Genomic DNA, 27573 nt, shown 5'->3' on the forward strand with positions numbered 1-27573 from the left:
ACACAGACCAAAATCCCACTAATTTAACATGCCTGCATTTTTATACCAGCCTTTTCATATATCTGAAAGGGGTATGGCGTAAAACACATGGGAAAACAAAAGCCAGCCACCTAAAGAGCTTGTCGTGATTCCTGCATTTTCACAGAGCCTGAAACCAAAATACAGGTATTGGATCTGTGTGAATGGTTCTCTGCTTTTTTTTGCAGGTAAATTCATGAACACTTCACTTGTTTAAGACTTGCTTAAAACCTCCCTAATTTGAACTGAAAACAGCGCCCATGGTTTAACAACACCTCCCATCTGTCCCAATTTGCCAGTTACCAGCTGATATGTATAAAAGGGGAAAACCTACAAATAGGTTCGAAGGAAAGGGGCTGTTTCAAAGGGGGTCATATAAATATTGCCATATTTTCTTATGCCGGTAACATACCAAATCGTCTGTCTGACATGGGTATAAGAATACTAGCCTAGGACATAGCCAGAGACATATACCAGAGGCAGCTTGAGGCATGCAGAGAACAGAACAAGTAGCCACATACAGTATATTTATTTTTCTATATACAGTGTATACTGTAGACTATACTCTTATATATACTCCTATACATCCACCCGTTTTAAGATGCTCCTGCCTTTGATAGCATTTACCATTAAAACAGTCAAATGGGTTACAGTCAAAAACATAAAACACGACAAGTAACAAAACACAGAGACACTGCTAGACAAGAGCAGTCCGTCAATTTCAAAATACAACAATATACAAACAATACAACTAAAGGAAAATATGTAGATTGTGTGCGGTACAGTGTGATAGTGTGTCTGCGTGTGTGCGTGTGTGCGTGTGCGTGTGTGTTTGTTTGTGTGTGTGTCATTTTACAGTCCCTGCCATGGGATGTTTTTTTTTAGCGATTTTTTTTAAGGTCATTTTACTTTTACTTGAGTAATAGGAGATGGAAGGGAGTTCCATGTGATCATGGCTCTGCATATTACTGTTGCCGTGAATCCGTTTAGGACTTGGGGACTGTGAAGAGGCCTCTTGTGGCATGTCTTGTGGGGTATGTACGGGTGTCTGAGATGTATGTTATTTGATTATGCAGACAATCTGGAATTTTCATCGCAATAATATCTCTCCGAAAAACTAGAAGAGAAGTAGTTGATCTCTCGTCAACCCTCAACCGGGAAAGACTGGAATGCAGGTTGTTGATGTTAGTTCTGTATGTACTGTTAAAGGCATGCTGCTCTGTTTTGAGCCAGCTGCAGTTTTGCTACATCTTTCTTTGCTACACTTGATTAGCAGACAGTAATCAAGATGGGACAAGACCAGAGCCAGAACAACTAGTACAGTTGATTTATGTGTCAAAAGCACAGAACATCGGGGCCTCCCGAGTGACACAGCGGTTTAAGCACTGCATCCGCAGTGCTAGAGGCGTCACTACAGACCTGGGTTTGATCCCAGGCTGTATCACAACTGGCCGTGATCGGGATTCCTATAGGGCGGCACGCAATTGGCCCAGCGTCATCCGGGTTTAGGGGAGGGTTTGGAAATAGGGGCTTTACTTGGCTCATTGCGCTCTAGCGACTCCTTGTGTCAGGCCGGGTGCCTGCAGTCTGACCTCGGTTGTCCGTTGAACGGGTTAAGCAGGCGGGTGTTAAGATGCGTGGTTTCCTTATTTAGAATGTTAGTGAGCTCACTGGCTTTGGGTTCTGACCTATAGAGTGTGGAATCCTCCACATACATAGCCATTCGAGCTTGACCAGTGGCAAATCATTGGTAAAAATAGAGAAGAGTAACAGCACAAGGCAACTGTCTAGAGGGACACCGCCCTTTACATATCAGATGTTAGAGAAGCTTCCATTGAAGAACACTTTCTGGGTTCTATTGGATAAGTAACTCTCCAACCATGTGATGGCAGGTGACGTAAAGCCATAAATAACAATTTATGATCAATAACACCAAAGGCTGCACTGTATCTAACAATACAGCTCCAACTATCATCTTATTTATACATTTATTTTAACTAATCATCAGTCATCTGAGTCAGTGCAGTAGAAGTTGAGTGCCCTTCTCTATATTATGACTGCTGAAGGTCAGTAGTTAACTCCATCAGCTTACTAAGAACAGGCAGCAAACTGATTAGGCGGCTGTTAGAGCCTGCAAAGGGTGCTTAACTATTTTTAGGCAGTGGGACTTTAGCTTCCTTCCACACCTGTGGACACACAATTCTTTAGGCTTTGGTTAAAGATATATCAAATAGGAGTGGAAGTATAGTCTGCTCTCCCCACGGCAGCCAATTAGAGTAATGATCTGTCCACGGACGTCTCTAAGGGACCCCGGTTGAGAACCACCAGAGGGGAGGGGGTGAGGAGAGGGGCCAGAAAGACGCCCTCCTGTATGGGTTAAAACTGTTCTTTGCGTCAGCTTCATCATTATCACCCCCTTACACTCTGACCCTCGTCATCCTCACTCTCTGGCATACTAATTCGAGCTCAGAAGAGCTAATTGGGCAAGTCCCTCCACCTCAACACGCCGAGAGCCAATACATTATGTTAGATTATATCACTACTTTCCCTGACCATGACAAAGAAACAGTTATAATGACTGGAAATGGTTGGATTTGCCTGTCCTCATTCACTGTATGCTTAGAGCATCGTGGAACATTTCACAAAAATAAAAAAGCAGTGATTCCTGAAAAGTGTATGCTACAGAGGTATTGTGTTTTGTACTCTCATTCATAGGTACACCACTTTCAGGAACAAAAACAAAGATCTGTTATGAGCGGCTTAAATATTTGACATTCAACACTGAGCAAACACGAAAATTAACTTGTAGCGTCGCTTCATTTTAATATCCTAGATTTCCCTAGGAAGTGTCTTGTGCGCTGTGTGATTGCTAAATGAAGACCTTGCATTAATAATCTATTGTCCACTACACTGTAAATGTGTTAATAGACGGGCGGGCTTTTATCTCTCTCTGCCTCCTCGCTGTCAGCAGGTGTGGTGTGTGTGTGTGTGTGTGTGTGTGTGTGTGTGTGTGTGTGTGTGTGTGTGTGTGTGTGTGTGTGTGTGTGTGTGTGTGTGTGTGTGTGTGTGTGTGTGTGTGTGTGTGTGTGTGTGTGTGTGTGTGTGTAGAGGACATTTGAGTCTGTCTGCACTGAGAGGCTATTGACCACTGATGGTCAGAGAGAAACTTTGTGGCTAGCTGCTCCATGGCGGATAATGGATTATAAAGCAGAGTTCTGTCGATACCTCACATACCTGTCTGTGTATGTGCGTGTGTGTGAGTGAGTGTGTGTGTGTGTTATTTCCTTACAATGACCCTTTTCTGCGTAGTCACACTGTGAGTTGCAATTAGAATGAACATGATTTAATTCCAAAATGAAACATTTATGCTATTTTTCCAAAACGTCAGCTTAACCAACACAAATAAGAAATAGGAGAGGGAACACGGACGTTACCTCCAAAAGATCCTATGACAATCGATCGAAGCCTATTTTAAAACCCATTTTGGGGTTTGCACCCTCAAGGTCAAAAACTCTCCCCATCCTAAACCTCTAGGAGTACACATTTATTATACCTTGGTGCTATAACTAGGCTATAGCTAGGCCCAGGAGTTTTTTCCTGGTAAGGTCACAAGGTAAGGGAAAACTGTTAGCTCTAAGCATGGTACTCAAAGCAAAAAAAGACATGTCTGATAACTGGCTACTTTATAAGGCCATGTCTTATGTTAAATGATTTATGTGCCATTATAAAAAAAAAGCTATTATTTTAATAGCAGTCTGGGTCATGGCAGGTCATAACGTAATCTTCTGACTCTGGGTTAATAGCACGTGTTGAAGAGAGTTTATTGAGAAGTTTGCACAAGGTGAATGAAACCAAATAACTGGGGTGCCTATTCGCTGAGGGCTAATGTTTATCGCCGCTGCAGTTGATCTGCTGCAAAAAGCCATAATACTTCTCTTTTATTCAACTGAATTTAATTGAGCAAAGAATAGAAATAACTTTATGGGGTTTATTGTGCGGGGGAGATTGATAGGCGTACTCAGTCTTACTCACTGCTGGTGACTATTGCCAGACAGAGACAGTTGACTTTTCTACAGGCACTTAACAGTGTCACCAAGCAGAAGAGAGTTTTATAAATCATGATCTTAATTATGTCTTACTTTGTGAGGTAAACATCATATGAATTTAGGGAGTCAAAGTACAGTAACATGCAAAAAAAAAAGTTGCTTAAGTAAAATAAATTATCTTTATCCAACAGTGGGTGGGAATGTCAAGTGCTGTGAAGCACTGGCTGTTGGTCAGCAATAATTAGTGATGTTAACTCATTGGTAGACAGTGCTAGAACAGTCCCACCATTCACTGCTGTACTCTGCCACTCATCTCTGAGGCCTTGTTTCCCCCCCATCATTGCACAGTAGACTGGACAGGTAATCAGTCATAGACTAACACAAGCAAATCCATGACCCCATGCATGCAAAGGTAATGCCAGGAGAGCAGCTGTAGCCCGCATGACCTCCCAGCGCAGTCCCCACCTGTCTAGCAAACACAGAGCAGCCATAACAAACGAAGATCAGCCACAATAAACACACAGCATTCAGACAGAAACACAGAGAAACCAAAACATGCAGACCTTGCAATGCAATACATCAAACAAACCCTGCAATAAACTGAGAGCCACTGGCTTTATAAGCAGTGTCAATTCAATTTCAATTCCAGAGTTTGAAACAGACTGAACTGAAACTGAATTTACCCCAGAATGGTACACTTAAGTAAAGTGTGAAAGTGCAGTTCTTACTTTCAGGTGGAACCCTGTCTTTGTGTGGACAGCCAGACAGGCTCCGATGGTGAGGGTACAACCCCGTCACGTGACCTGTGCCATCACAGCCCGGTGTCGGGCACCGGCTCTCTTTCTTGTCTCCACGCGATGAATCTAAACACACAAAAACATAGGTGCAGAGAGAGAAAGGGATTGAGAGAGATATATATAGAGAGAGATAGAGAGAGAGAGAGAGAGAGAGAGAGAGAGAGAGAGAGAGAGAAAGAGAGAGAGAGAGAGAGAGAGAAATTAGCTTGCTTCATTGAAAGCAGCACATTTTAACACTTCCAGCAAACCCAGTGACCCTGTCAGAACGAGGTGAAAGTCATCTTGAACAGTGTGCTGCTAGTGCGAGAATGCTTATAACCACAGCAACCAAACAACGTCATTTGAAGAATTGTCGAGGCTAAAAGCGGTATCACAAACCTGCCACTGATTTCACTAAGCCGACATGGGACCTTGCGGGAACATAACATAAGGTTAGCTACAGTATATCATCGCCATAGTAACAGAACATATTTCACACCACTTGACAAAATCTTGTTGAATAAAGCCACAACTGTAGCAGCGAAGAGTATGTGTTGCCATGTCCAAGACAAAGTAAGTCAGATTTTCTTCAACCAATTATTTGTACTGAAGGTCATTATTGGTCAAAATAAGACACGCACACATGCACACCGGAGGGGATTGTCTTTCCCTTGCCCAACCTTACCCTCTCTATTCCTCCAAACTCAATCAGATAGTGTTACCATCCAAAAGCAGCGATGGCATCGCATGCCAACCGGCATCAGGTGCAACAGCCCACCTTCAAATGTCTTCAACCGGGTAACAAGATCATGGATAGTTCTTTGGTGTTAGGATATTCAGTAGCTACACTCAAATACACTGCAAATACAATGTATATTTGGAATTCCATAAAATGATAGTAAGGATCTCAACTGTTCCTTGGCTGATAAGCTGTTTGTGAAACACAAAAACACAGAAATAATAGATGTTCCGTGCGCCATTTAAGTGGATGAAAATATTTGGTACGGTAAGGGGGAGAGGAGGAGGAAAAGGGTAAAGAGCAAAAGAGAGAGAGGGGATGAATTTCCTTTCACATCTTCCACAGAGTGACAGTCAAAGCGGGAGAAAGAGAGAGAGAGAGAGAGAGAGAGAGAGAGAGAGAGAGAGAGAGAGAGAGAGAGAGAGAGAGAGAGAGAGAGAGAGAGAGAGGGTTAGAGCGAGAAAGACAGAGAAAGAGAGGGAAGTCAGAGAAAGGCAGGATCACAGAGAGATAGTCTGCTAAGTCAAGTTTGAAAGGCTTCAATGACCTTCACCTCCACCACTTACTGAATAACCAAAATAAACACAGACACAGGAAGACGGCGTGGTAAAGAGAGAGGGAGGAAAAGACAGAGACAAAAAAAGACAGAGAGAACAATAGAGAGGACGAGACAGCAGTGGAGGCTCCCCAGAGGAAGGGGAGGACCATCCCCAGTGAATTTCATAAAAATAGAAATACTGAAACATTAAGAAAGTTATCCTTTTTAGAAATAACTATCCTAAATATATTTCACATCACAAAATAATTGATTAAAACATACTGTTTTGCAATGAAGGTCTTCAGTAGCCTCAACAGCACTCTGTAGGGTAGTACCATGGTGTAGCCAGAGGACAGCTGGCTCCTGTCCTCCTCTGGGTACATTGACTTCAATACAAAACCCAGGAGGCTCATGGCTCTCACTTCCTTTCATAGACTTACACAGTAATTATGACAAATTCCGGAGAATCGTCCTATCAGACCTATCAGAGCTCGTGCAGCATGAATTGACATGCTGTCCACCTAGTCAAAGGATCAAAGAATGAAGTACTGAAAGCATTAGCTACAGCTAGCTAGCACTGCAGTGCATAAAATGTGGTGATTAGTTTACTCAGAGAGAGAAAGACAATAGTTGAACAGTTCTTATCAAATTAATTAAGGAGAAGCAAAATAGAGAGAGAGAGAGAGAGAGAGAGAGAGAGAGAGAGAGAGAGAGAGAGAGAGAGAGAGACAGAGCCATATTTGGTTATATTTTTTTAAACTTTCACTTTGCTAGCAAATGCAGCTAGCTAGTTTACCCTACTCAAACACCCGGCTCAAACAGAGAGAGATGCTATGTTAGCTAGCTGGCTATGGCTATTCAACACTAGTTTGGTTTTATTAATTTATTGCCACCAGGGCCCGCGGGTGTGACTGACTGTACACTGTACTACATGATTGTAGCAGGTTTACTAACGCGTTAGTTCTTGTAGCTATGTTGACTATGACATGACAACGATGTAAGCTGTGTGTAACGTTAGCGGTTAGCGGTCATGATATGAAGGTTTGGCTCGGAATGTTTTTTTCGCCGAGTCATAGATGGCTGATGTGTTGTGTACTGAAGTTCACAAGCGAAGGGATAAGGTGAGAAGAGGAGAGTGCGTAGATACTTGCGAGAAGGAATTACTGTACATATACAATGAGCAAAATTATCATGCTGTTTTTATGTGGCTACAATGAAAGTGAACTGTGTTTGCGGATATTCATTCCGCCGAACCTGTTGAAAAAAAATCTTAAACAGAAGCAAACGGAACAACACAGGGATAAACATACCTCAATTTGCTCATTTGCAACTGTTGGACAAGATCAGCTGGATGCAGGCAAGCATGTGCAAGGTGGTATTGAATGCAGGGGCACAACTTTCACTGGGGATGGGGGGACGGGTCTAGTTATCTATCAGATAGCGATATAAGGTGGCAATTATTACTATCTAACACCCGTTGTTGTTTTGGAAATGTTTTGTAGTCTTTGTTCTGCCCCGTTTCAGAAGTAAATTAACTTGGATAGATTTTGCCAGCTGATGTACCAATAGAGAGAGAGCTGGCCAAAAGTTGGCTAACATTAGCTATTCTTTTTGCCTCGATCACACTAGACCTGAATCAAATTATGAAACCAGCAGTCAAATGACTGAATGTTGATATTCTGACGTTTTTATAGTGCAGTATTAGTCAGTATTGCAATGTAACGTTATTGATCTGTCAGTTTCCTGAGCTAATTCCCTCCTTTTCAACCTGACACAGTAATAAACAGCTACAGGCGCACTGTAGGGAGAGGTGCACTGTAGGGAGAGGTGCACTGTAGAGGTCTGCGTGGGACCAATTTCTTCATCCTGCTCCTGCTCCTGCCAGCACTGCTGGCTTTCTGTCCGACTCGCACTCGCAACAAGAACTGGTCCCAAACCCAACTGCAGTCTAGCAATGTTATTTTAGGTGTATGTGACGCAGCTCTCTTGCCAGCCATGGTCCAAGCAATTTTGCACCCTACAGGTAAAATCAAATGCGCAAGAATAATAGGTTGAATTAGAGATTTGTACATGGCCCTTATATTGTATTACTGGCCCTTATATTGTATTACTGGGCTATATCAGCCAATATGCTAGATGTGCCACATCCTGATCTGTTTCACCTGTCCTTGTGATTGTCTCGGTGTATATATCCCTGTGTTTCCTGTCTCTCTGTGCCAGTTCGTTTTGTTTACCAAGTCAACCAGCATTTTTCTTTGCTCCTATTTTGTCCCAGTCTCTTTTGGTTCTAGTCCTCTTGGTTTCGACCCTTGCCTGTCCTGACTCCTTACCCGCCTGCCTGACCACTCTTCCTGTTCTGTCTTCAAGCCTGCCTATCCCCTTGTACTGTTTGGACTCTGATCTGGTTACTGAACCCCTGCCTGGCCTGACCTCGAGAATGTCCTTCGTCTGGTACTGTTTTGGACTCTGACCCAGTTCATGAACTCTCGCCTGTCCCCGACCTACCTTTTGCCTACCCCTTGGATTAATAAATCTCGGAGCTCAACCATCTGCTTCCTGTGTCTACATTTGTGTCTCGCCTTGTGTACTCATGAGATGTAGTTTGAAGAGAGCAGAGTTAGAGAAATATGGGTGATCAACATTTAGGCCTATTTCTAGTCAATGTAGTAAACTAGTAAGCCTAGTCAAATACCTATTTAGGAAGTACATTTCTTTGGAAAGATAACTGCCCCTTGCTTCTCCACCCATGCATAGGCTATAGCAGGGGTGGGCAAATGTTTTGGCTCAAGGGCCACATCGGGATTACGAAATTCAACGGAGGGCCACATTTTTTGGAGGACCAATTGTTTGTCCAAATCAATTTGCGGGGGGCCTCCCGAGTGGTGCAGCTGTCTAAGGTATTGCATCGCAGTGCTTGAGGCATCACTACAGTCCTGGGTTCAATCCAAGGCCGTCACAGCTGGCAGGGACTATGAGACCCATGAGGCGGTGCACAATTGGCCCAGCATTGTCTGGGTTAGGAGATGGATTGGCAGGCCGAGATTTCCTTGTCCAATCGTGCTCTAGCGACTTCTGTGGCGGGCCAGGCGCATGCACGCTGACACGGTTGCCAGGCATATAGTGTTTCTTCCGACACATTGGTGGGGTTGGCTTCCGGGTTAAGCGGGCATTGTGTCAAGAAGAAGTGCGGCTTGGTTGGGTTGTGTTCCGGGGGATGCACGACTCTCGACCTTCACCTCTCCCGAGTCCGAATGGGAGTTGCAGTGATGGGACAAGACTAACTACCAATTGGATACCATGAAATTGGGGGGAAAAAAATAAATCATTTAAAAATATATATATTTTGTAAATGTCTCGTCGGCCGGATTGGGCTATAACTTACTCTATTTAATTGAAACCACATGCGCGCACCTGATCCCGCAGGTATGGCTACTGAACTGGAAGCAGCAAGAATGATGACAGCGACACTTCCTACGTTTTGCATAGTCGTATAGATATAGCCTACCTTTTAGCAGGACGATTTGCAGGCAGAGACAATAATGCTCCCTCACTCCTTTTCAATGACTACATGTTTTGATTTGACTTCGACTCATGTTGGTTGAGCGCCCCCTACTTCTTTCCATTATCAATATACAGACACTATCGTGAACTACAGTCTAATCATATTTAAGTTAATTTCATATTCAAGTTGACTGCGATGTGATTCTCCTCCCATGTAGGCAGCCTACTCTATTTCAAAGAGACCACACATACTAGGCACACTTGAACTCTCACAACCAACTAGGAGAGGTAGGCTACTGAAGTTGAAGCAGCAAATTATGTGTGAACGCGAATAAAGCGAAAAACGTGTTTTTAATACTATAGGTAGGCGAACGCATACAAAAAATCTGTGGGACACCCCAAAAAAAAAAATCCTCCCAAAGTCGCCTGTCTGACCACACGCTCCCACCCGCAGCATGAAAAATGCAGATCTCGCCGCAATGATCTCTGTCGGTACCTACAGGTTTTAGCAGAATCAGACGGTGACAGATGTCCCAACAGGGTCAGACAGCCAGGGAAGACCAGTCTACGGAGGTGAATTTGGCAGGACATTAACAATATCATTGAATGACACAAAATTCCATCTTGAATTGATGGGTGGATCTACAGTGGCTACAGGACAGAAACTTAATCTTACTGCTACAGTCTGGGATCTGGGAATAATGATCATTTCCATTATTGCCTAATAATACACCAAGGTAATTCTTTTTCATGCCTCATTTTAAGAGGATCAGATGGTGACAGGGGCCACGACAGGGTCAGGCAACCAGGGAAGACCAGTCTGTGATGGAGGTGAGGGGGATTTTTGCAGATACAACATTTTATTTCCTCTGTGCAGCAAACACTGGACAAGCCAGATACTATTTTAAGGCAGTCTGACAAACCGCCAAAGTTGATTTAGAAACTGTTTCAAGGGTTGATAGAGGCTTTTCCCCGATGGCATGACACATGTAAAACAAAAATGTGACGAAGACCTGGGAGACTATTGATGATGATGAATGGATACTGATAGGTTAGAATGCCCAGCCATGTTCATATAATCTCAGACACATATTAGTGCAGTTTAAGACCATCCATAGAATGTACTATATTCCAGTGAAACTGAATATCATGGACTCAGAAATTGTACTATTCTGCTGGAGGTTTAAAGCACAAAGGTGACATATTTGCATGTGTTATGGTCTTGTGAAGGCTGGCTGGCTGAATTCTGGCAAAGCGTATGTTATTTTATCTCAGCATATCTACAGACTCTACCTTCTCCCTGTTTTTGTTTGCTTGGAAATGTTGATATTGGAGACTGTTATCAAGAAGAAACTGTGTAACCTAGCATTTATAGTGGCTAATAAATGCATTGCCATTAATTGGAAGGTTGGTTATCCTCCCACAATGTCAAGTTATGTACCACTAGATTTGATTGATTACAAGATTAAGGGTATACTGTGCAACTTTCATAAGGTCTGGATGACTTATATGGATTACAGAACAACTAAAGGAGTCTGTATTGAAAACATTCCCACGTCAGGGGAAATACCTATTTAGACAATCCCTAGCTGCTGGGCTACTCAGTCCTGGCCCTGGGGGTCTGCCATCCTGTGTGTTGTCACTATGGCCTTGGCCTAAATTATTGAAACCAACAATGAATGTTTCACTAAGAACCTAAAGCTGACTGGGGTGTGTTGGGTTGGGGAGCTGCAGGGTGGTGCATCCCTAGGGACAGGACGGGGCGACCCAGCTATACTGTGTGCAAGTAGAAGTAGCTCTACAGTACTATTTGTCCTATGAGATGAATTATATGGAGGATTTGCTGTTTGTGTGTTAATGTATGTTTGAGGTGTATGTGGGGTTTTTTGTTTTGTTTTTTTGTTTCCAAACCTATCCCTTGGGAATACAAATAAATAAAGGTGTAAAATGGGAAGGAAATTGTGTTGGGAGAGAGTTGAGTTATTGACCGAGAGACTGAAAACTGAAAAGCAGCTCCTATCTCAAGGCCATCAGACTGTTAAACAGCCATCACCAACATTGAGTGGCTGCTGCCAACATACTGCCTCAACTCTAGCCACTTTAATAATTCAAAATGAATGTAATAGATGTATCACTAGTCACTTTAAACAATGCCACTTTATATAATGTTTATATACCCTACATTACTCATCTCATATGTACTATATATACTGTACTCTACCGGCATCTTGCCTATGCTGTTCAGCCATTGCTCATCCATATATTTATATGTACATATTCTTATTCATTCCTTTACATTTGTGTGTATTAGGTAGATGTTGTGAAATTGTTATATTACTTGTTATACATTACTGTATGTTTGGAACTAGAAGCACAAGCATTTCGCTACACTCACATTAACATCTGCTTAACCATGTGTATGTGACAAATAACATTTGATTGGATTTGATTTGAAGTGCTTTGAGACGCTGGTTAAGGATCATATCACCTTCACCTTACCTGACACACAAGACCCACTTCAAATTTGCTTACTGCCCCCAATAGATCAACAGACGATGCAATCGCCATCGCACTGCACACTGCCCTATCCCATCTGGACAAGAGGAATACCTATGTAAGAATGCTGTTCATTGACTATAGCTCAGCATTCAACACCATAGTACCATCCAAACTCATCATTAAGCTCTGGGCCTTGGGTCTGAACCCCCCCTGTGCAACTGGGTCCTGGACTTCCTGACGGGCCGCCCCCAGGTGTTGAAAGTAGGAAACAACACCTCCACTGGTCAGAACTAGAAGCACAAGCATTTCGCTACACTCGCATTAACATCTGCTAACCATGTGTATGTGACCAATAACCTTTGATTTGTTTTGATTTGACTAGACTGGTGGGAGTCGGGCGTGCAGGTGGCTTGGGCTGGCTGGTCGGTCAGGCTGAAAATTGAAATAGAGGATGTCTTAATAAAGACGTTTTTTCGAGAGTTGATCATTTGTTAGGCTATTGGTTAAAGGAGCAAAACAATATTTATTAAAATAATTACCTTTGTTCTAGTTCAGTCGTATTGATCACTTAAACATATTCAGTAAGGATCTCTTACCTAGCTTGAAGACCGTTGCCATTTTTGCTTACTTTTTGTTCTAAATAGAGATGGCATATTGGATTGTGTAAAAATGCAGGGAAGGATCTTTAGATGCCCAAACATATTCTGGGGGAGGACCACCAGCCCCCCACCAGGTTATTCCCCCCCCACCACTTCTAAAACCAAAGTGGAGCCCCTGATTAAATGTGTCAGTGTCTGTCGCCTTGATTACTCAAAATTCTCTCGACATTCATAAACTTTCACTCATAGGCTAGGTTGTAGCAACCTCATGATGGGTACAGGGAACATTTATGTACAGTAGTAGACTATCATGTAGCCGCCTAGACCTATCGATGTTACATTGAGCTGAGTGAATGGACTATGAATGAGAGTCATCCAATATGCTGTAATAGAAATAAGGCCAGGCTCATAAGAAAAAATGATCATCCTCCCTCATCTTAAATGGCACCGACCGCCACTGAAGTACAGATACACCTACTCAGACATAGTGAGTCACCCGATGAGTTCCCTGTGACTCCATAGATCAGAACACGACCCTCATTACCTCCTTGTACATTATTAGGGCCTTCCTCTTATGACAGTCTCATATTAGGATACATACGGTTGGTACACTGTGTCTGTGTCGTGTCTGACTTTCCCCTTTTACAGGGTACGACTGCATCAGACAGTGGGGACTAGGCCTGTTTTTATACTGAGAAAGAACTGTTAAGTCACAGTTCATAATGGCATGGTAAATGGCTTTCCCTTGTGTCACTTATGCAGTCTGAACTTTCAATCTATGCTTGTTTAAAATGAATTACATTCCAATAAAAGGAACACACATGCACACACACATCACGGCGGCTCTGCCTGATGCCGCCTAATGGAGGACAGTGAAGAGTGGAGTACGTGAGGGAGCCAAGTGGAATGCATATTAGAAAGCAGAGGATATCGATTGTGGCTGGAGACAGGTCGCGCTTTTCATAGCAAATGGACCCCATTACCATACTATCTCCGGATAATTAATGTGCAGCCAGTGGGCTTGTCGTTCGTTATCGCTCATTCTGATACTGTTCAATTTCCATCTCCCCGCCTGGTGCTTTTCCCTGTCAATCCGGCTGGGCTCTCCCCTCGTAGTCATCACCTCCGCTTCACTTCTAAATCACAGACAGCAACCCTGGTCAACGAGGTGTCTGCTGCTATCTCACCAGAGGGAAGATGTTATCGCGACACTCTCATTATTCTTACATTAGCCAGATACCAGATACATGCCGTGCCGCGCATGTGAAATTAGCATTTGTGTTTTAATATGCCTGCTGTGAAGGAGGATGTTCATATTGGCTACTCTCTTATCTGACCTGTTTTATGTGTGTCTATAAAACGCCTTCCCTCCTTATCTCATAGTAGAGGGTGGGGTATTAACCCCTTGGTATGAGTGTTCCATCCCTGTCGGACAGGAGATGGAATACGGTGAGAAGAATCACTCTTCAAATGATCTTGGAGAAGCAACCAATTGTAAATGTATTTTTTTTTCAAGTCAGAATTAAGTATGCATAATGTCCACACTTATGTGTTAGGGCAGATACGCCATTAAGATATTGTATCTGTCAAACCATTGGGTCTGAAACCAACCACCATAGAAGAAGAGCATGTCTCATATACAGTTACGGAGGGGTAACACTAACACCCAATTTAAACCTAAACCACAACACAAAGACTCACTAAATTAACCATTCTGCAGGACGCAGTACAGTTTTTCCTAAAATCTCATTTCCCCAGAGTTGACTGTACACAGTACCCAGTTCCCTTCAAGAGGCAGCTCCAGCAGCCTTCTATTTCATAGCTTCCAGTCACTCTGTGGGTTTAAAAATAGGCAGCTTCAACCGGGGCTGCATTGCAGGCAGGAAGGGATGTGATTTGCAGTCCTAACGGTCCGTGCAGATTGCCATTACTTATGCCTGACAAGCCTACCCTCTGATGTTGTCATGCTGGCCTATTTTAACAACATAAGCTGTTGCTGCTGCTGCAGCCGCTGCTGAGATGCCAGTCTTCAAATTGGCTGCAAAAGCTTGTCCCGAGGTCACAGTGAGGTTCGCAGTAAGCATGTTAGCCTGCCATCCCTACGTCTCACAGACAGAGAGGACATGGGGAGCCAGGGACTGATTGGGGTTTACTTGAAACACATACAGCGGCTTCGGAAAGTATTCAGAACCCTTGAAGCTATCCACATTTTGTTAAGTTACAGCCTTATTCTAAAATTGATGAAAACATTTTATTGTCATCAATCTACGCACAATACCTCAGAATGACAAAGGAAAAAAGTAGTTTTTTAGATTTTTTTGGGGCACATTTATCACATTTACATAAGTATTCAGACCATTTACTCAGTACTTTATTGAAGCACCTTTGTCAGCGATTACAGCATCGAGTCCTCTTGGGTATGATGCTACAAGCTTGGCACACCTGTATTTAGGGAGTTTCTCCCATTCTTCTCTGCAGATCCTCTTTTAAGCTCTGTGATGTTGGATGAGCAGCGTTTTCAGGTCTCTCCAGAGATGTTCGATTGGTTTCTAGTCTGGGCTCTGGCTGGGCCACTCAAGGACATTCAGAGACTTGTCCCAAAGCCACTCCTGCGTTGTCTTGGCTGTGTGCTTAGGGTCGTTGTACTGTTGGCAGGTGAACCATTACCCCAGTCTGAGGTCCTGAGCACTCTGGCACAGGCTTTCATCAAGGCTCTCTCTGTACTTTGCTCCATTCATCTTTGCCTCGATCCTGACTAGTCTCCCAGTCCCTGCTGCTGAAAAACATCCCCAGAGCATAATGCTGCCACCCCCATGCTTCACCGTAGGGATGGTGCCAGGTTTCCTCCAGACGTGACGCTTGGCATTCAGGGCAAACAGTTCAATCTTGGTTTAATCAGACCAGAGAATCTTGATTCTCATGGTCTGAGAGTCTTTAGGTGCCTTTTGACAAACTCCAAGTGTGCTGTCATGAGCCTTTTACTGAGGAGTGGCTTCAGTCTACCATAAAGGCCTGATTGATGGAGTGCTGCAGAGATGGTTGTCCTTCTGGAAGTTTCTGCAATCTACACAGAGGAACTCTAGAGCTCTATCAGAGTGACCATTGGGTTCTTGGTCACCTCCATGACCAAGGCCCTTCTCCACCAATTGCTCAGTTTGGCCAGGTGAGCCTCTAGGAAGAGCCTTGATAATTCCAAACGTCTTCCATTTAAGAATGATGGAGGCCACTGTGTTCTTGGGGATCTTCAATTCTGCAGACATGTTTTGGTACCCTTCCCAAGATCTGTGCCTTGACACAATCCTGTCTCGAAGCTCTACGGACAATTCCTTCGACTTCATGGCATGGTTTTTGCTCTGACATGCACTATCAATTGTGGGATCTTATATACACAGGTATGTGGCTTTCTAAATCATCAATTGAATTTACCACAGATCAAGTTGTAGAAACATCTCAAGGATGATCAATGGAAACAGGATGCACCTGAGCTCAATATTGAGTTTCATAGCAAAGGGTCTGAATACTTATGTAAATGTTTAGTACATTTGCTAAAATACAACCAAACATTTTATTTAATCAATTTTAGAATAAGGCTGTAATGTAACAAAATGTGGAAAAAGCCAATGGGCCTGAATACTTTCCAAAGGCACAGTACAGGTACTGTTCACTCACCTCAGCAAGGCGAGAGAGGTAGTGTGGTGTAGTCAAATGGCTACTGTTGTGGCAGCATACCCAAAGTATCTGTGGGTCCTCGTTATAAATTTAACAGTGGTATGTATTATTGGATGCCAATGGAAGCCATGCACCCCCCCAAAAATGTACAACCCCCGTAAAAAATACATAAAAGAATGTGTCTTGAGTCTCTCTGTGTTTCATAGTTTTCCGGCTGAATGTATCTCACCGTAGATAGCACCCTTCTGTATGTGATGCTGTCTTGTCAAAAACAGTAGGATATTGTTTCCGCAAATAGCATTGAATGCACGGGAGACCAGCGAGCATTTGGCCTCCCTTGATAAAGAAGAATGGTTCTGGTGTACCAACAAAAACCTTTCAAGGGAAGCCAGTTTGGACTTGGCTTCTCACCAATCACATCACATAAAAAGCAAAACATTATTGACAGAAAGAACGTGCAAGTCGCATCTCGTTGCGTTGTTGTCCTTCGGTGGCTAGCTACTAGCTAGCTAAAATTGTCCCTTTCCTGAATTTGCTATGGATGGAGATATGGATTTGGAGTTTTACTTAATTCTCCGTACGGGCCAATGATTATACGGGTGATTCTGATCCAATCATGTTGAAATGTTGAAGTTGAAATGAAGCTGCAATAGTGGAGGTAACTCCTGTTTTCTTTACAACTTGCGGGAACTCTCCATGGTTCTAAATCAATAGTTGTTTCGTAGTACGAAAATGTCGGAAACATTAACTTGCTTGACCGTGCTTTAGGTCATTTAACTGTTTGTCACATGCAATATGCTTTGTGGACTTTACAGGACAGAGGTTACTCTCCGGTTTTGTGATGAAGAAAAGGTGTGGTTGTATTTATTCTGCCACTGGCCCTTCTAATTGTTTTGGCCTTAGGCCTATATACACTACATTACCAAAAGTATGTGGACACCTGCTCGTCAAACATCTTATTCCAAAATCATGGGCATTAATATGAAGTTGGTCCCATCTTTGCTGCTATAACAGCCTCCACTCTTATGAGAAGACTTTCCACTAGATGTTGGAACATTTCTGCGTGGACTCGCTTCCATTCAGCCACAAGAGGGTTAGTGACGTCGGGCACTGATGTTAGGCGATTCAGCCTGACTCGCAGTCAGCATTCCAATTCATCCCAAAGGTGTTTGATGGGTTGAGGTCAGGGGTTGAGGTCAGGGCTCTGTGCAGGCCAGTCAAGTTCTTCCACACCGATATAAACAAAGCATTTCTGTATGGAGCTTGCTTTGTGCAAGGGTGCATTGTCATGCTGATACAGGAAACGGCCTTCCCCAAACTGTTGCCACAAAGTAGGAAGCACAAAATCGTCTATCATGTCATTGTATGATGTAGCATTAACATTTCCCTTCAAGGGAACTAAGGGGCCTAGCCCGAACCATGAAAAACAGCCTCTAGACCATTATTCCTCCTCCACCAAACTTTACAGATGGCACTATGCATCCGGGCAGATAGCGTTCTCCTGGCATCTGCCAAACCCAGATTTGTCCGTCAGACTGCCATATGGTGAAGCATGATTCATCACTCCAGAGAACTTGTTTCCACTGCTCCAGAGTCCAATGGGGGCGAGCTTTACACCACTCTAGCCGACGCTTTGCATTGCGCATGGTGATCTACGGCTTGGTGCGGCTGCTCGGCCACGGCTGCTTGACCAGTTCTTCCAGACAACATTGCTTCCAGAGGCAGTTTGAACTCGGTAGTGAGTGTTGCAACAGGCGATTTTTACACACTTCAGCACTCGGCGGTCCCATTCTGTGAGTTTGTGTAGCCTACCACTTCCCGGCTGAGCCGTTGTTGATCCAAGATCTTTCCACTTTACAATAACAGCACTTGCAGTTGACCGGGGCAGCTCTAACAAGGCAGAAATTTCACAAACTGACTACTGACAATGTTTGTCTTTAGAGATTGCATGGCTGTGTCCTCGATTTTATACACCTGCCAGCAACGGGTGTGGCTGAAATAGCCAAATCCACTAATTTGAAGGGGTGTCCACATACTTTTGTATCAGCGTGGAAGGCATATGAACTAACAGGTTACAGAACAAACAACCAAATTATCACAACACTAAGGTTGTAAACCTTCCCCAGTGATTTTCCCCACAACCACTACCAAAGTGCAAATCATTCTGGCCAGATTTACTTACTTTTATGGTAGTAGGGCTTCTTCATCCCATCATGGAGGCGGGCCTTGCGCTCCTCTCCGTAGCCATGCCGCGATTGGTGCTCCCCATGATGGTCTCCATGGTGATGATGATACCTCACCCCGTCCCTCCGAGCCGCCTCGGCAGCCATCTTGTCTCTCATGGCCTTGGCCCTCTCAGACTCAAGCGCGATTGCCTTCTCCAGCAGAGACAGGTTCCCCTTGGTCATGTCGAACACCTCCTCCGAGCGGTCCGACGTCACCGACCGCGTGTCCTCGTCCCGGTCGTGGATGTGGTTGTGGTAGCGGTCATCCTGAGCGCAGCTGGAAAAGGCCTTGGAGCGCGGGCTCAGCTGCTCCTCCAGCTTCATCAGGTTGACCATGTCGGAGTAGTTCCTCTCCAGGGTGCGCCTCTCCTCCTGGCTCTGCTGGAGGTCCCCATACCCAGGCTGGTACGGGTGGGGATGCAGTCCCTGGGTGTCCCCTCCGCCAGGGTGGTTCTGCTGCGGTAGCCCTGTGCCCGAGCGGTCAGTCGGCTGCGTCTCGCTCAGTTTGCGGGCCAGGTCAAAGCACTGGTTCCTCAGACACTCTAGGCTGCTTAGACACACCTCCTCATCACTCTCCTGCAGTCCATTAGAGGCTTTACCCTGACTGTTACCACCTCCAGTCCCTCCATTACGGTTCGCTTCCCCGTTCTCCCCAATCCCGTCCTCATAGTCTCCTCCCTCCATGTTGTCAGAGAGCATAGCCCCGTGTCCCTGGGCCAGCAGCTTCAGAGAGTCCACCGTTTCCCTCACTACATCACTGTCGACATCCAGGGTCAACTCCCCCTTCCTCTGAATGCCCTCCCCACCCTCCTCATCCTCTTCTTCTTCCTCCTCCTCCTCTTCCTCCTCCTCCTCCTCCTCTTCTTCCTCTTCTTCCTCTGCACTGTTGGAGGAGTTGCTGTTCATCTCAGACTCAGTCATGGCGCGGTAGGCGGCGTCCTCTGCTATCTTCCCTAGGTTGAGCAGAGACTTGGCCACCAGCTCGTCATAGTTCTCATACTCATCGTTGTTGTTGTCGTCCTTCTCCCCCGTCAGACCGGATTTAGGATGGCCGCCACCGCCACCGCCACTGCCGCCATTCATCTGATCGTGCTCTGTACGGGAAAAAAAGAAAAACAAATGCATCGTAATCTCATTTTGCTCATTCTATTTAATGGGTTAATCAGATTTCTGGTCTTGGTCTGTTTAAATTGGATAAGGAACTCTTTGCGTTTCTCAGTAATGTACTTTCAGAGTCTTAACAGCAGCCTATAACTGAATTGTGAATCAGCACAGGATGTGGGATAAAGTGGTTTGGAAATTTCCATAGAGATGATTTGGATGTACATTCCCGAAATTAAAGTACACCACATCCAGGTAAACTGGATCCTTTGGGTCACAACAACAAGCACATTGCCGCTCCCAGTTGATGGCTAAGTAACTGGCATGAAGCAACACATTTTTCATTTTACCATATTTTGTAGTGGAGCAAAAGTCCTTCAAACTGGAATCAGCATGCTTTATGTTATACATTGATTGTCTCATGTAGTGTGCCATTATGTTGACAAAATAAACAAATCCATACATTCTCCCTCTATGCTCCCTATTCCAGAAAGGCCCTTTTTGTCCAATCAACAGGATCTTCAGAATGCTTTTCACTGGCTAATTGATTCTGCAAGACAGGCTCCTAAAGGTTACTGAGCCTCTCCTGCCAGTAATGTGAAGCAGCCACTCTAGAGCACTTCCAATTGGCCCTCTCACATTCCCTCCAGCCCGTGAACCGTCAAGAGCGCATCGCATCACTCACTCCCAACCCGCCACACGCTTGGCACTTACATTCCTGCAGAGAAAAAAAACTGAAGCTTACACAGAAATATGAAATTAAATTTGATTTCTGGATGGAGGCAGAAAATCACCTGACAAATCACCTGCCAGGTTTCAACGACGTATTGTGTGTGTGAACGGGAACAATACCATAAGATAGAGACCAAAGGCGTAAACATGAAGCATGAAAGCCTCTAAGTTCCTGTATACATGCATGCGCAAATATACAAACATACATGTATACTTTACATACAGTACATGTACACAAACAGTACACCTAGACACGCACACACATACAACACATTGATATACACTGCAACAGACACACACACACACACACACACACACACACACACACACACACACACACACACACACACACACACACACACACACACACAACCCCCAAACACACACAACCCCCAAACACACTTCCCAATCTAATGAGAGCAACACAACATCTAGTGTGTTGAGGTGAGGGTTCTGGACCGGGGAGTCACGACTGACCAGGCACATATTTTGACAGGGGGACACTTTCTCACAGTAACCTACCCATACCCTGGCTGCCAGAGGTTTAATTTTTGATGGTTTCAAACATGGCTCAGGAAAGCAATTTGAAGAGCAATCAAGGTACACAAAGGGGAAAGGGAAGCGAAACAGATTGAAAGGAGAACTGAGAGATTGCGCTGCTCCATATTGGCTTGGATTAACAATGCAGCGTGCAGCAGTGTGCATATATCTATTGAGAAACACAGAGCAGCCATAACAATACCACCTCCATTACAGATTGGAATCTGCCCTGCTGCCACTTCTGTTTTGGAGGATATGGGGGAAATGATAGTGGTGCATGTGGAGACTCATCCACATTTCTGAGAAGCCAAGAAAAAGGAGAAGGAAAAAAAGTGTAATTTCGTCCTCCTATCTAAAGATGGCACTGTGGTTTAGGACGATGGAGAGAATCCTAAATATTCACCCAGTTTAATTAGGCCAGTGCTTTTACACCCAGTGGAATTGATTTAATTGTGCTCCTTGGGCCAAGAAGGGAAACAAAGACCATCTCTTTGACTGTGGACTCTCATGCCCAACAGAGAGACAGAGGAGGGAGGCTGACATACTAACACTTTTAGGGAGGAAGCTAGCACAATGTACTGCATCTCTCAGAGCTCCAGTCTTAATTGGACTTGAGGGCTCTGTCAGGAAGGATCTGGGGTGAGAGGCAGAATGAGTTGTAGAGAAACCTGCCAAATGTGGTGTTTTGGCACGTCAGGGTAGAGACCATACATGGGGGAAAACTTCTCACGTCCCAGACAGTCTCGAAAGCAGACGCAGGCTACTGTGTTTTTTCTATATCATTTATAGAGTTCTGTGTTCAATTGGTATGTTGCAGGTCATTTTAAATAGAATATTTTACTGTATATCTAGCACAACTTATTCATGCTTATAAGCAAAGGTGGTGGGACTCCTGCTTTTAAATTTTCTCACGCAAATACATGCACCCTTACAAAATAAACTTCACATTTGCAGTTTCACATGTGAAATTTGCATTTTAAAATAGCATTTTCACATGTTTCACATTTTGAGTTTACATGTTAACACCACTTCTTCACGTGAGGAGAATAACATGTGAAAATCACAGTTGTCGTTTCACATTTAAACAAAACTGCACGAGCAAAAATCTCACGTGGATTGCAAGTTCACATCTGGAAATCAATCCCATGTGAAAATCTCATTTGCAGGATCACATGAAAGACAACTCCACCATTGAAAATCTCACTTTCGCACGTGGAATTGTAGATTCACATGTGGGGTTGAAATGATGTCATTCTCCTCACACGTGAAAAGATGCTGTTATTAACATGGCGCTGTAGCCATGTTTCCACCGGTGGAATAAGGGTGACCACATCAAAAAAGCCCAAATGCGGGACAAGTGAATGATTTTGCTGGACATTCGCGGAACAGTGGACATAATACATTTCTTTGGGGCAGGTAAATAGATCCCATTTCAATTGCATTTTAGTTAAGCTGTATGAAGGTCAATGCCTGTTAGTAAAGGGGCAATTATTTGTTGCTATATCCATTCTTGCACTTCTAAATGAATGATATGTACTCATTGATTCCTGTAGACTAAAACGTATAAATGCCTCATGAGCTTAGTTCAATTTTTGTACCCCATCAGAACCCAAAATATAAGCTTGTTTTACTCCAATCTTTGTAAAGAAAGTAAACGTCAACAAACACGGTCCAGCCTAAAAACATGGTTGAAAATACAATAGATCATGGATGGTTAGTCCTTACATCCATAGTGTAGTGTGGTTTGGGTGTCTGCATTTCTCCAGTCCCATCCCTCAACTTTTTACCGAAACTGTGGCGGGGAGACATTTAATAGACTAATGTGTTATTATATGGTGCAATCCTCTAGTGAATGAATCCTCACCCGAAAGTATTCATAGCAAAACGAAATAATGCGAGAGCAAATTAATTGTAAATCGACGCAAAACATTTTTTTTATGATAACACGATGAAATAAAACGGCTCCTTCTTTTCTGCAATTTTCCCTTTTTGGTTATGGTACCCTGGCCTCTGCTTTTGCTGCCTTTTTTCCATTTGCAACTTTTGGCACATTCATTCTAGCAACATCGCACCCTGCATCCTACTGCTGGATTGCCTCTGAAGCTAAGCAGGCTCGGTCCCTGGATGGGGAGACCAGATGAAGCTGGAAGTGGTAAAAAAAAAAATGGTAAAAACAAATATGAAAAATGTACATGTGAAACTTAGCACGTGTCCCGAAAACACTGTCTGCCTCGTGAAAATGACATCAAAAAAAAAAAAAACACATTCACGAGTGATGGTTTAGTTTCTTTCATTGCATCATTTTTAGTCCCGATCCTCTATTTCAGGGCATTTATCTCTGGAATGAGGTGTTTTGGAGACAGGGTGTTCCCATCCAGCCCCTGTGGAGCCATTGACAAAGTGCCATTTTCACAGGGTCTGTGTGTGAGAGACAGCGCCAGCACAGCTTTTAGCCTGTGACTGAGATAGCCCTGAAGGTAATGGCAAATGGCCCAAACAAACCTCAAATGACAGAACTGAGCTGCTCCCGAAGAAAATTGCCTTCGCTGCCAAACCATCTCTCTATTCCAGGTAACCAGGTTTGATCTAGCACTACAAATTCTGTTTCAGGTAGCTACAGTCATCACATAAGTCGGAGGAAAAGCAAACGCTCAAACAAACAAATAAATAAACCAGTCAAACGGATGAAACAAACAAAGATGAAAGGAATGTGAACAGAATAATATATTCTAAGTTCTGGGACAGGCTTGGGATTTAGTTTGTATTTTGTTATGTAGAATTGTATCACAATTCAATTCCCAGTATGCAGACAAAAATATCATTGCATGCCTTTGTTGCCTTACTATACTGCATATACAGCATGCTGTATATTCAAGACTAACCGTTCGGCAACATAGACCATAGCAACTCAGGCATTTACATTACTTTGAAAAAAACAACAACATTCTAATATGTCTTGGTGTATTAAAGGGTTAAAGAAATGACGTCTCACCTTGGCCATGACTCTGCTCCTCATACTCCTCCTCATACTCCTCCTCCTCTTCTTCCTCCTCTTGTACTCCGCCCTCCTCTTCCTCTTGTTCCACCTCTACCTCCTCCACCTCTCCCTCCCCTCTCTCCACCTCTCCTTCTTCCTGCTCCATCTGTTCCTCATTGTCCTCCAAGTATCCCTCCTCTTCCTCCTCCTCTACCTCCTCTTCCTCATCTCCCCCATCCTCTACTCCCTCCTCCACCTCCTCCTCTCTGTCATCCATCTCCACTGTTCCGTCTGTCTCGTAGCTCTCCTCCCTAGTGGAGTTGTCCATGTGGGTTATGAGGGGTCCACTCTTGGGGTCTGTCTCCAGTGGTTCCAGTAAGGGCTCCAGCACCTCCAGGGCTTCCTGAGGCTGTCTGTCCAGTGTTTTCCTCTTCTTGGCCAGGGGGCAGCCGTATACACTGCAGGGAACAGATAAGACAGGAGCCATTAGCGCTTAGCCACCAGACCCAAAACTCCATATCACCTGGCTTAGTGGCTGGCTAGTGGCTAAGCTAACATAATACACTAGCTCTGGTGTTGACTATGTCACTGGTCCAGCACACTGCCCAGCTGGCTATTTACCGATTAAAACACTTTTGGAGAGTACATTACAAAACACAATAAAACACAACTGCAGCACAACGCCGCAAGGTGTTGAATGTTGTGACGCTTTCTTGCTGCAGAACAGATCTAAGATAAACCCATTGCTCTGCTGAAGGGCTTTGTTTTTGGCACCAGAGAGAAAGTGAAATCAACGTTTTATGAACAGAGCACTAATCGTGCCCATAATCATTCACTATTGTGTAATTACATTCTAATTGCTCTCCTTTGCTTGGTTTACAATTACAAGAGGTAGGAATTTCTTGAGATAAAGAGAACAAAGTGGTCTCCGGGCAATTCTTATTATTCTGTACGTAAATCTGTGGACTACATTTTATATACCATATTACGTAACGTTAGGATACATTATGAACGGAATAGTGTTGTACAACATCATATGAATTATATTAGATATAGTTCATACCGGTACCCCCTGTTTATGGCCTTGTTATTGTTATTTATTGTGTTACTTATAATTATTATTATAATAATTGTTTTTATTTTGCAAATATTTTGTTACTTACTATTTTGCTAAAAGTCAGCATTTTTGGTGAAGCCTTGTAAGCATTTCACAGTAAGGTGTACACCTGTTGTATTTGGCACGTGTCACGAAGAAAATTAGATTTGATACTTCTTACCCAGGCGTACAATAGCATACAAATTGGATGATGTAACTTATCATATGTTTTGGAGGACATATGATACGTCTTTCTCTGAGACCAGGTTGCTTGTGTGCCATAACAACAAAGGATAATTATGGGGAAGAACAAAAAAAAAAGCAAAGGTGAATTTGTGTAGCAGGATAGGTAAATTGTGTTAAGTTAATAATAAGGGTTGGGGGGAAGTCCACTGGGCAAAAACTGGTTGAATCTAATTTTTTCCTACATTATTTCAACCCAAAAAATGTATCTGATGACGTGTGATACTAATTGGATTTGTCTTCAACGTAAGGGTATTTTAAACGTACAGTTTTTTTTTTATATCGCCTTTGTACTATTTTCAAAAGTATGTGGTATAATTTCACAACTTATAGTACAAAACTCAAAAAGGATCATCAAAAAGGCTGTTTTTTTCTAAACGTTAAGAACATTTTCAATTGACACACAAAATCGCACAGTAACTTTGTTCCACCAAACCGAATCAGTGTTTCATCTAGAAATACCTTTCATATAAAGTAATTGCCTTTCACAATGCAATGCTCACAATACTTTTCATATGATTATTTTCTCATTAGTTTAAATACATTTGACCGTCACTTAATCCAACTGCACTTAATGGTTAATCGCTTTACCATTTGGTAAACCTATAGATTTTCAACTGGTCTGTCTGCTATAAATGGATTTTGAGAACTACAGGAATAAAACATATGTTTGTAAAGTATAAACATCTAAATGACATGTATGATACATGATAACTGTAATGACAACATAATGTCTACTCGTTATTGCTAATTGGTTTCACATAGTGGTAACCACAATGGTCACCATATAAAAGGGTGTGTGTGAACACTTGCAATTTCTTTCAACATGGAGCAGGACAGACAGCAAGAGAGAGGAAGAAATCAAAGATCTCGTGGACAAGGAGCCCGTCAGGGAGGTGGGCATGGGCCCCATCAAAGAGGTCAAAGAGATGGGCATGGGCCCTGTCAAAGAGGTCAATTTGTGGGCATGGGCCCCGTCAAAGAGGTCAATTTGTGGGCATGGGCCCCGTCAAAGAGGTCAATTTGTGGGCATGGGCCCTGTCAAAGAGGTGGACATCAGAAAGAGGGAGGCAGACGTCAGGGAACTGTTGTGTTTATTGAAGCCCGGGTCATCGTCATTGACCATGTGGTAAACAGAGGCCTTACCAGAAGCTGGCAGAAGCTGGCAGATTAGTTCATCCCAATCTGAAGATCAACTGTCAATACGATCATGAGAACATTTCGCCAAGAAATCTGGTCTGCAGGATATGCACTATGCTGTACCATTACATTTACAGTAAATTACATATTGTAATGCATGTAAATTCACAAATCATGTTCCAGTATTCTTCCAGTATGATCTATTGACAGTATACTCTGTTCTACCCGCTGTACCCTCAGAATTGACAGAAGACCCCATGGTGGTGGCCGTGTGCTGACCAATCAGCAGGAGTGGGGCACTGGTGGAAATGGTGACGGCCAGGAATGACGTATGGCTGTCCTAAATAAAACAGGCCATTTGAAGAGAACAACGACACCTTTGGCAATGTGGCATCCATCAGCCTACTAACAATCACCAGCCTTTGGAAAGAGGCACCAGGTATCTATGAAACACATTTACCTGGTGCCTTTTGAGAGAAACAACGACCGGGTGAAGCAACTGCGGGCCGAGTATGTTCAGGTACAGCACTATATACTGTATTACTGTTAATATTAATGCACATGCTACTTCACAATACCATATTGGGACTATACTGTAGAAATAACTCCCCAAAATATATTTTTGAACAGTGATGGTGCTTGATGCTGCTGTGAACCATCACAAGAATATCTTTGTTGATCAAGCGAGCTCCAACCTGGCCAAAACTCTGGGTCGTGGGCGGAAACTCATTGGCCTACTGGAGGATGTCCAAGTGCCTGTACAACGTGCGGGAAACGTCTCCATGTGCGAAGCCATCTCTGAAGATGGTGTGGTAGGATGTTTTGGATCCTACAATGCTGCACACCTCATTGTGTTCCTCATTGACATTGAGCAGGCCTTTGAAGGTGAAGAAGTTGACCTATGTCATTGTGTGGGACAATGTTAGGTTCCACCTAGCAGAGGTGGTTCGGGAATGGTTTCGGGCCCATCCCCGATTCGTGACCCTATACCTGCGCCCCATACTCTCCTTTCCTCAACTCTATTGAGGATTATTTTTTTTTCAGTGTGGAAGGTGTACGATCGCCATCCCAATGAGGTTGCCACCTTCCTGGCCATGGATGAGGCATGCGACGACATCAATGCAAACCAATGTC

The 27573-nt window shown here is 43.6% G+C and overlaps 1 protein-coding gene across 15 annotated transcripts in view; it reads right to left on the reverse strand.

Annotated features, from left to right (window-relative positions):
* Nucleotides 1-27573, reverse strand: part of LOC110505383 (myelin transcription factor 1-like protein) — a 138877-nt gene that overhangs the window by 29089 nt on the left and 82215 nt on the right. For all 15 annotated transcript variants that reach the window (XR_005039510.1, XR_005039509.1, XR_005039511.1 and 12 more), the window contains 3 exons: nt 23976-24418; nt 18568-19704; nt 4793-4927 (listed from right to left, as the gene is read on the reverse strand). Coding sequence is in view for 12 of the 15 variants with exons in the window: in XM_036962444.1 (XP_036818339.1) it covers nt 4793-4927; nt 18568-19704; nt 23976-24418 (1715 nt within the window). In the remaining 3 variants the exon portion in view is untranslated. The remainder of the gene's footprint in view (nt 1-4792; nt 4928-18567; nt 19705-23975; nt 24419-27573) is intronic.

The sequence above is a fragment of the Oncorhynchus mykiss genome, chromosome 25, assembly GCF_013265735.2.
Source record: "Oncorhynchus mykiss isolate Arlee chromosome 25, USDA_OmykA_1.1, whole genome shotgun sequence".
NCBI lineage: Eukaryota > Metazoa > Chordata > Actinopteri > Salmoniformes > Salmonidae > Oncorhynchus > Oncorhynchus mykiss.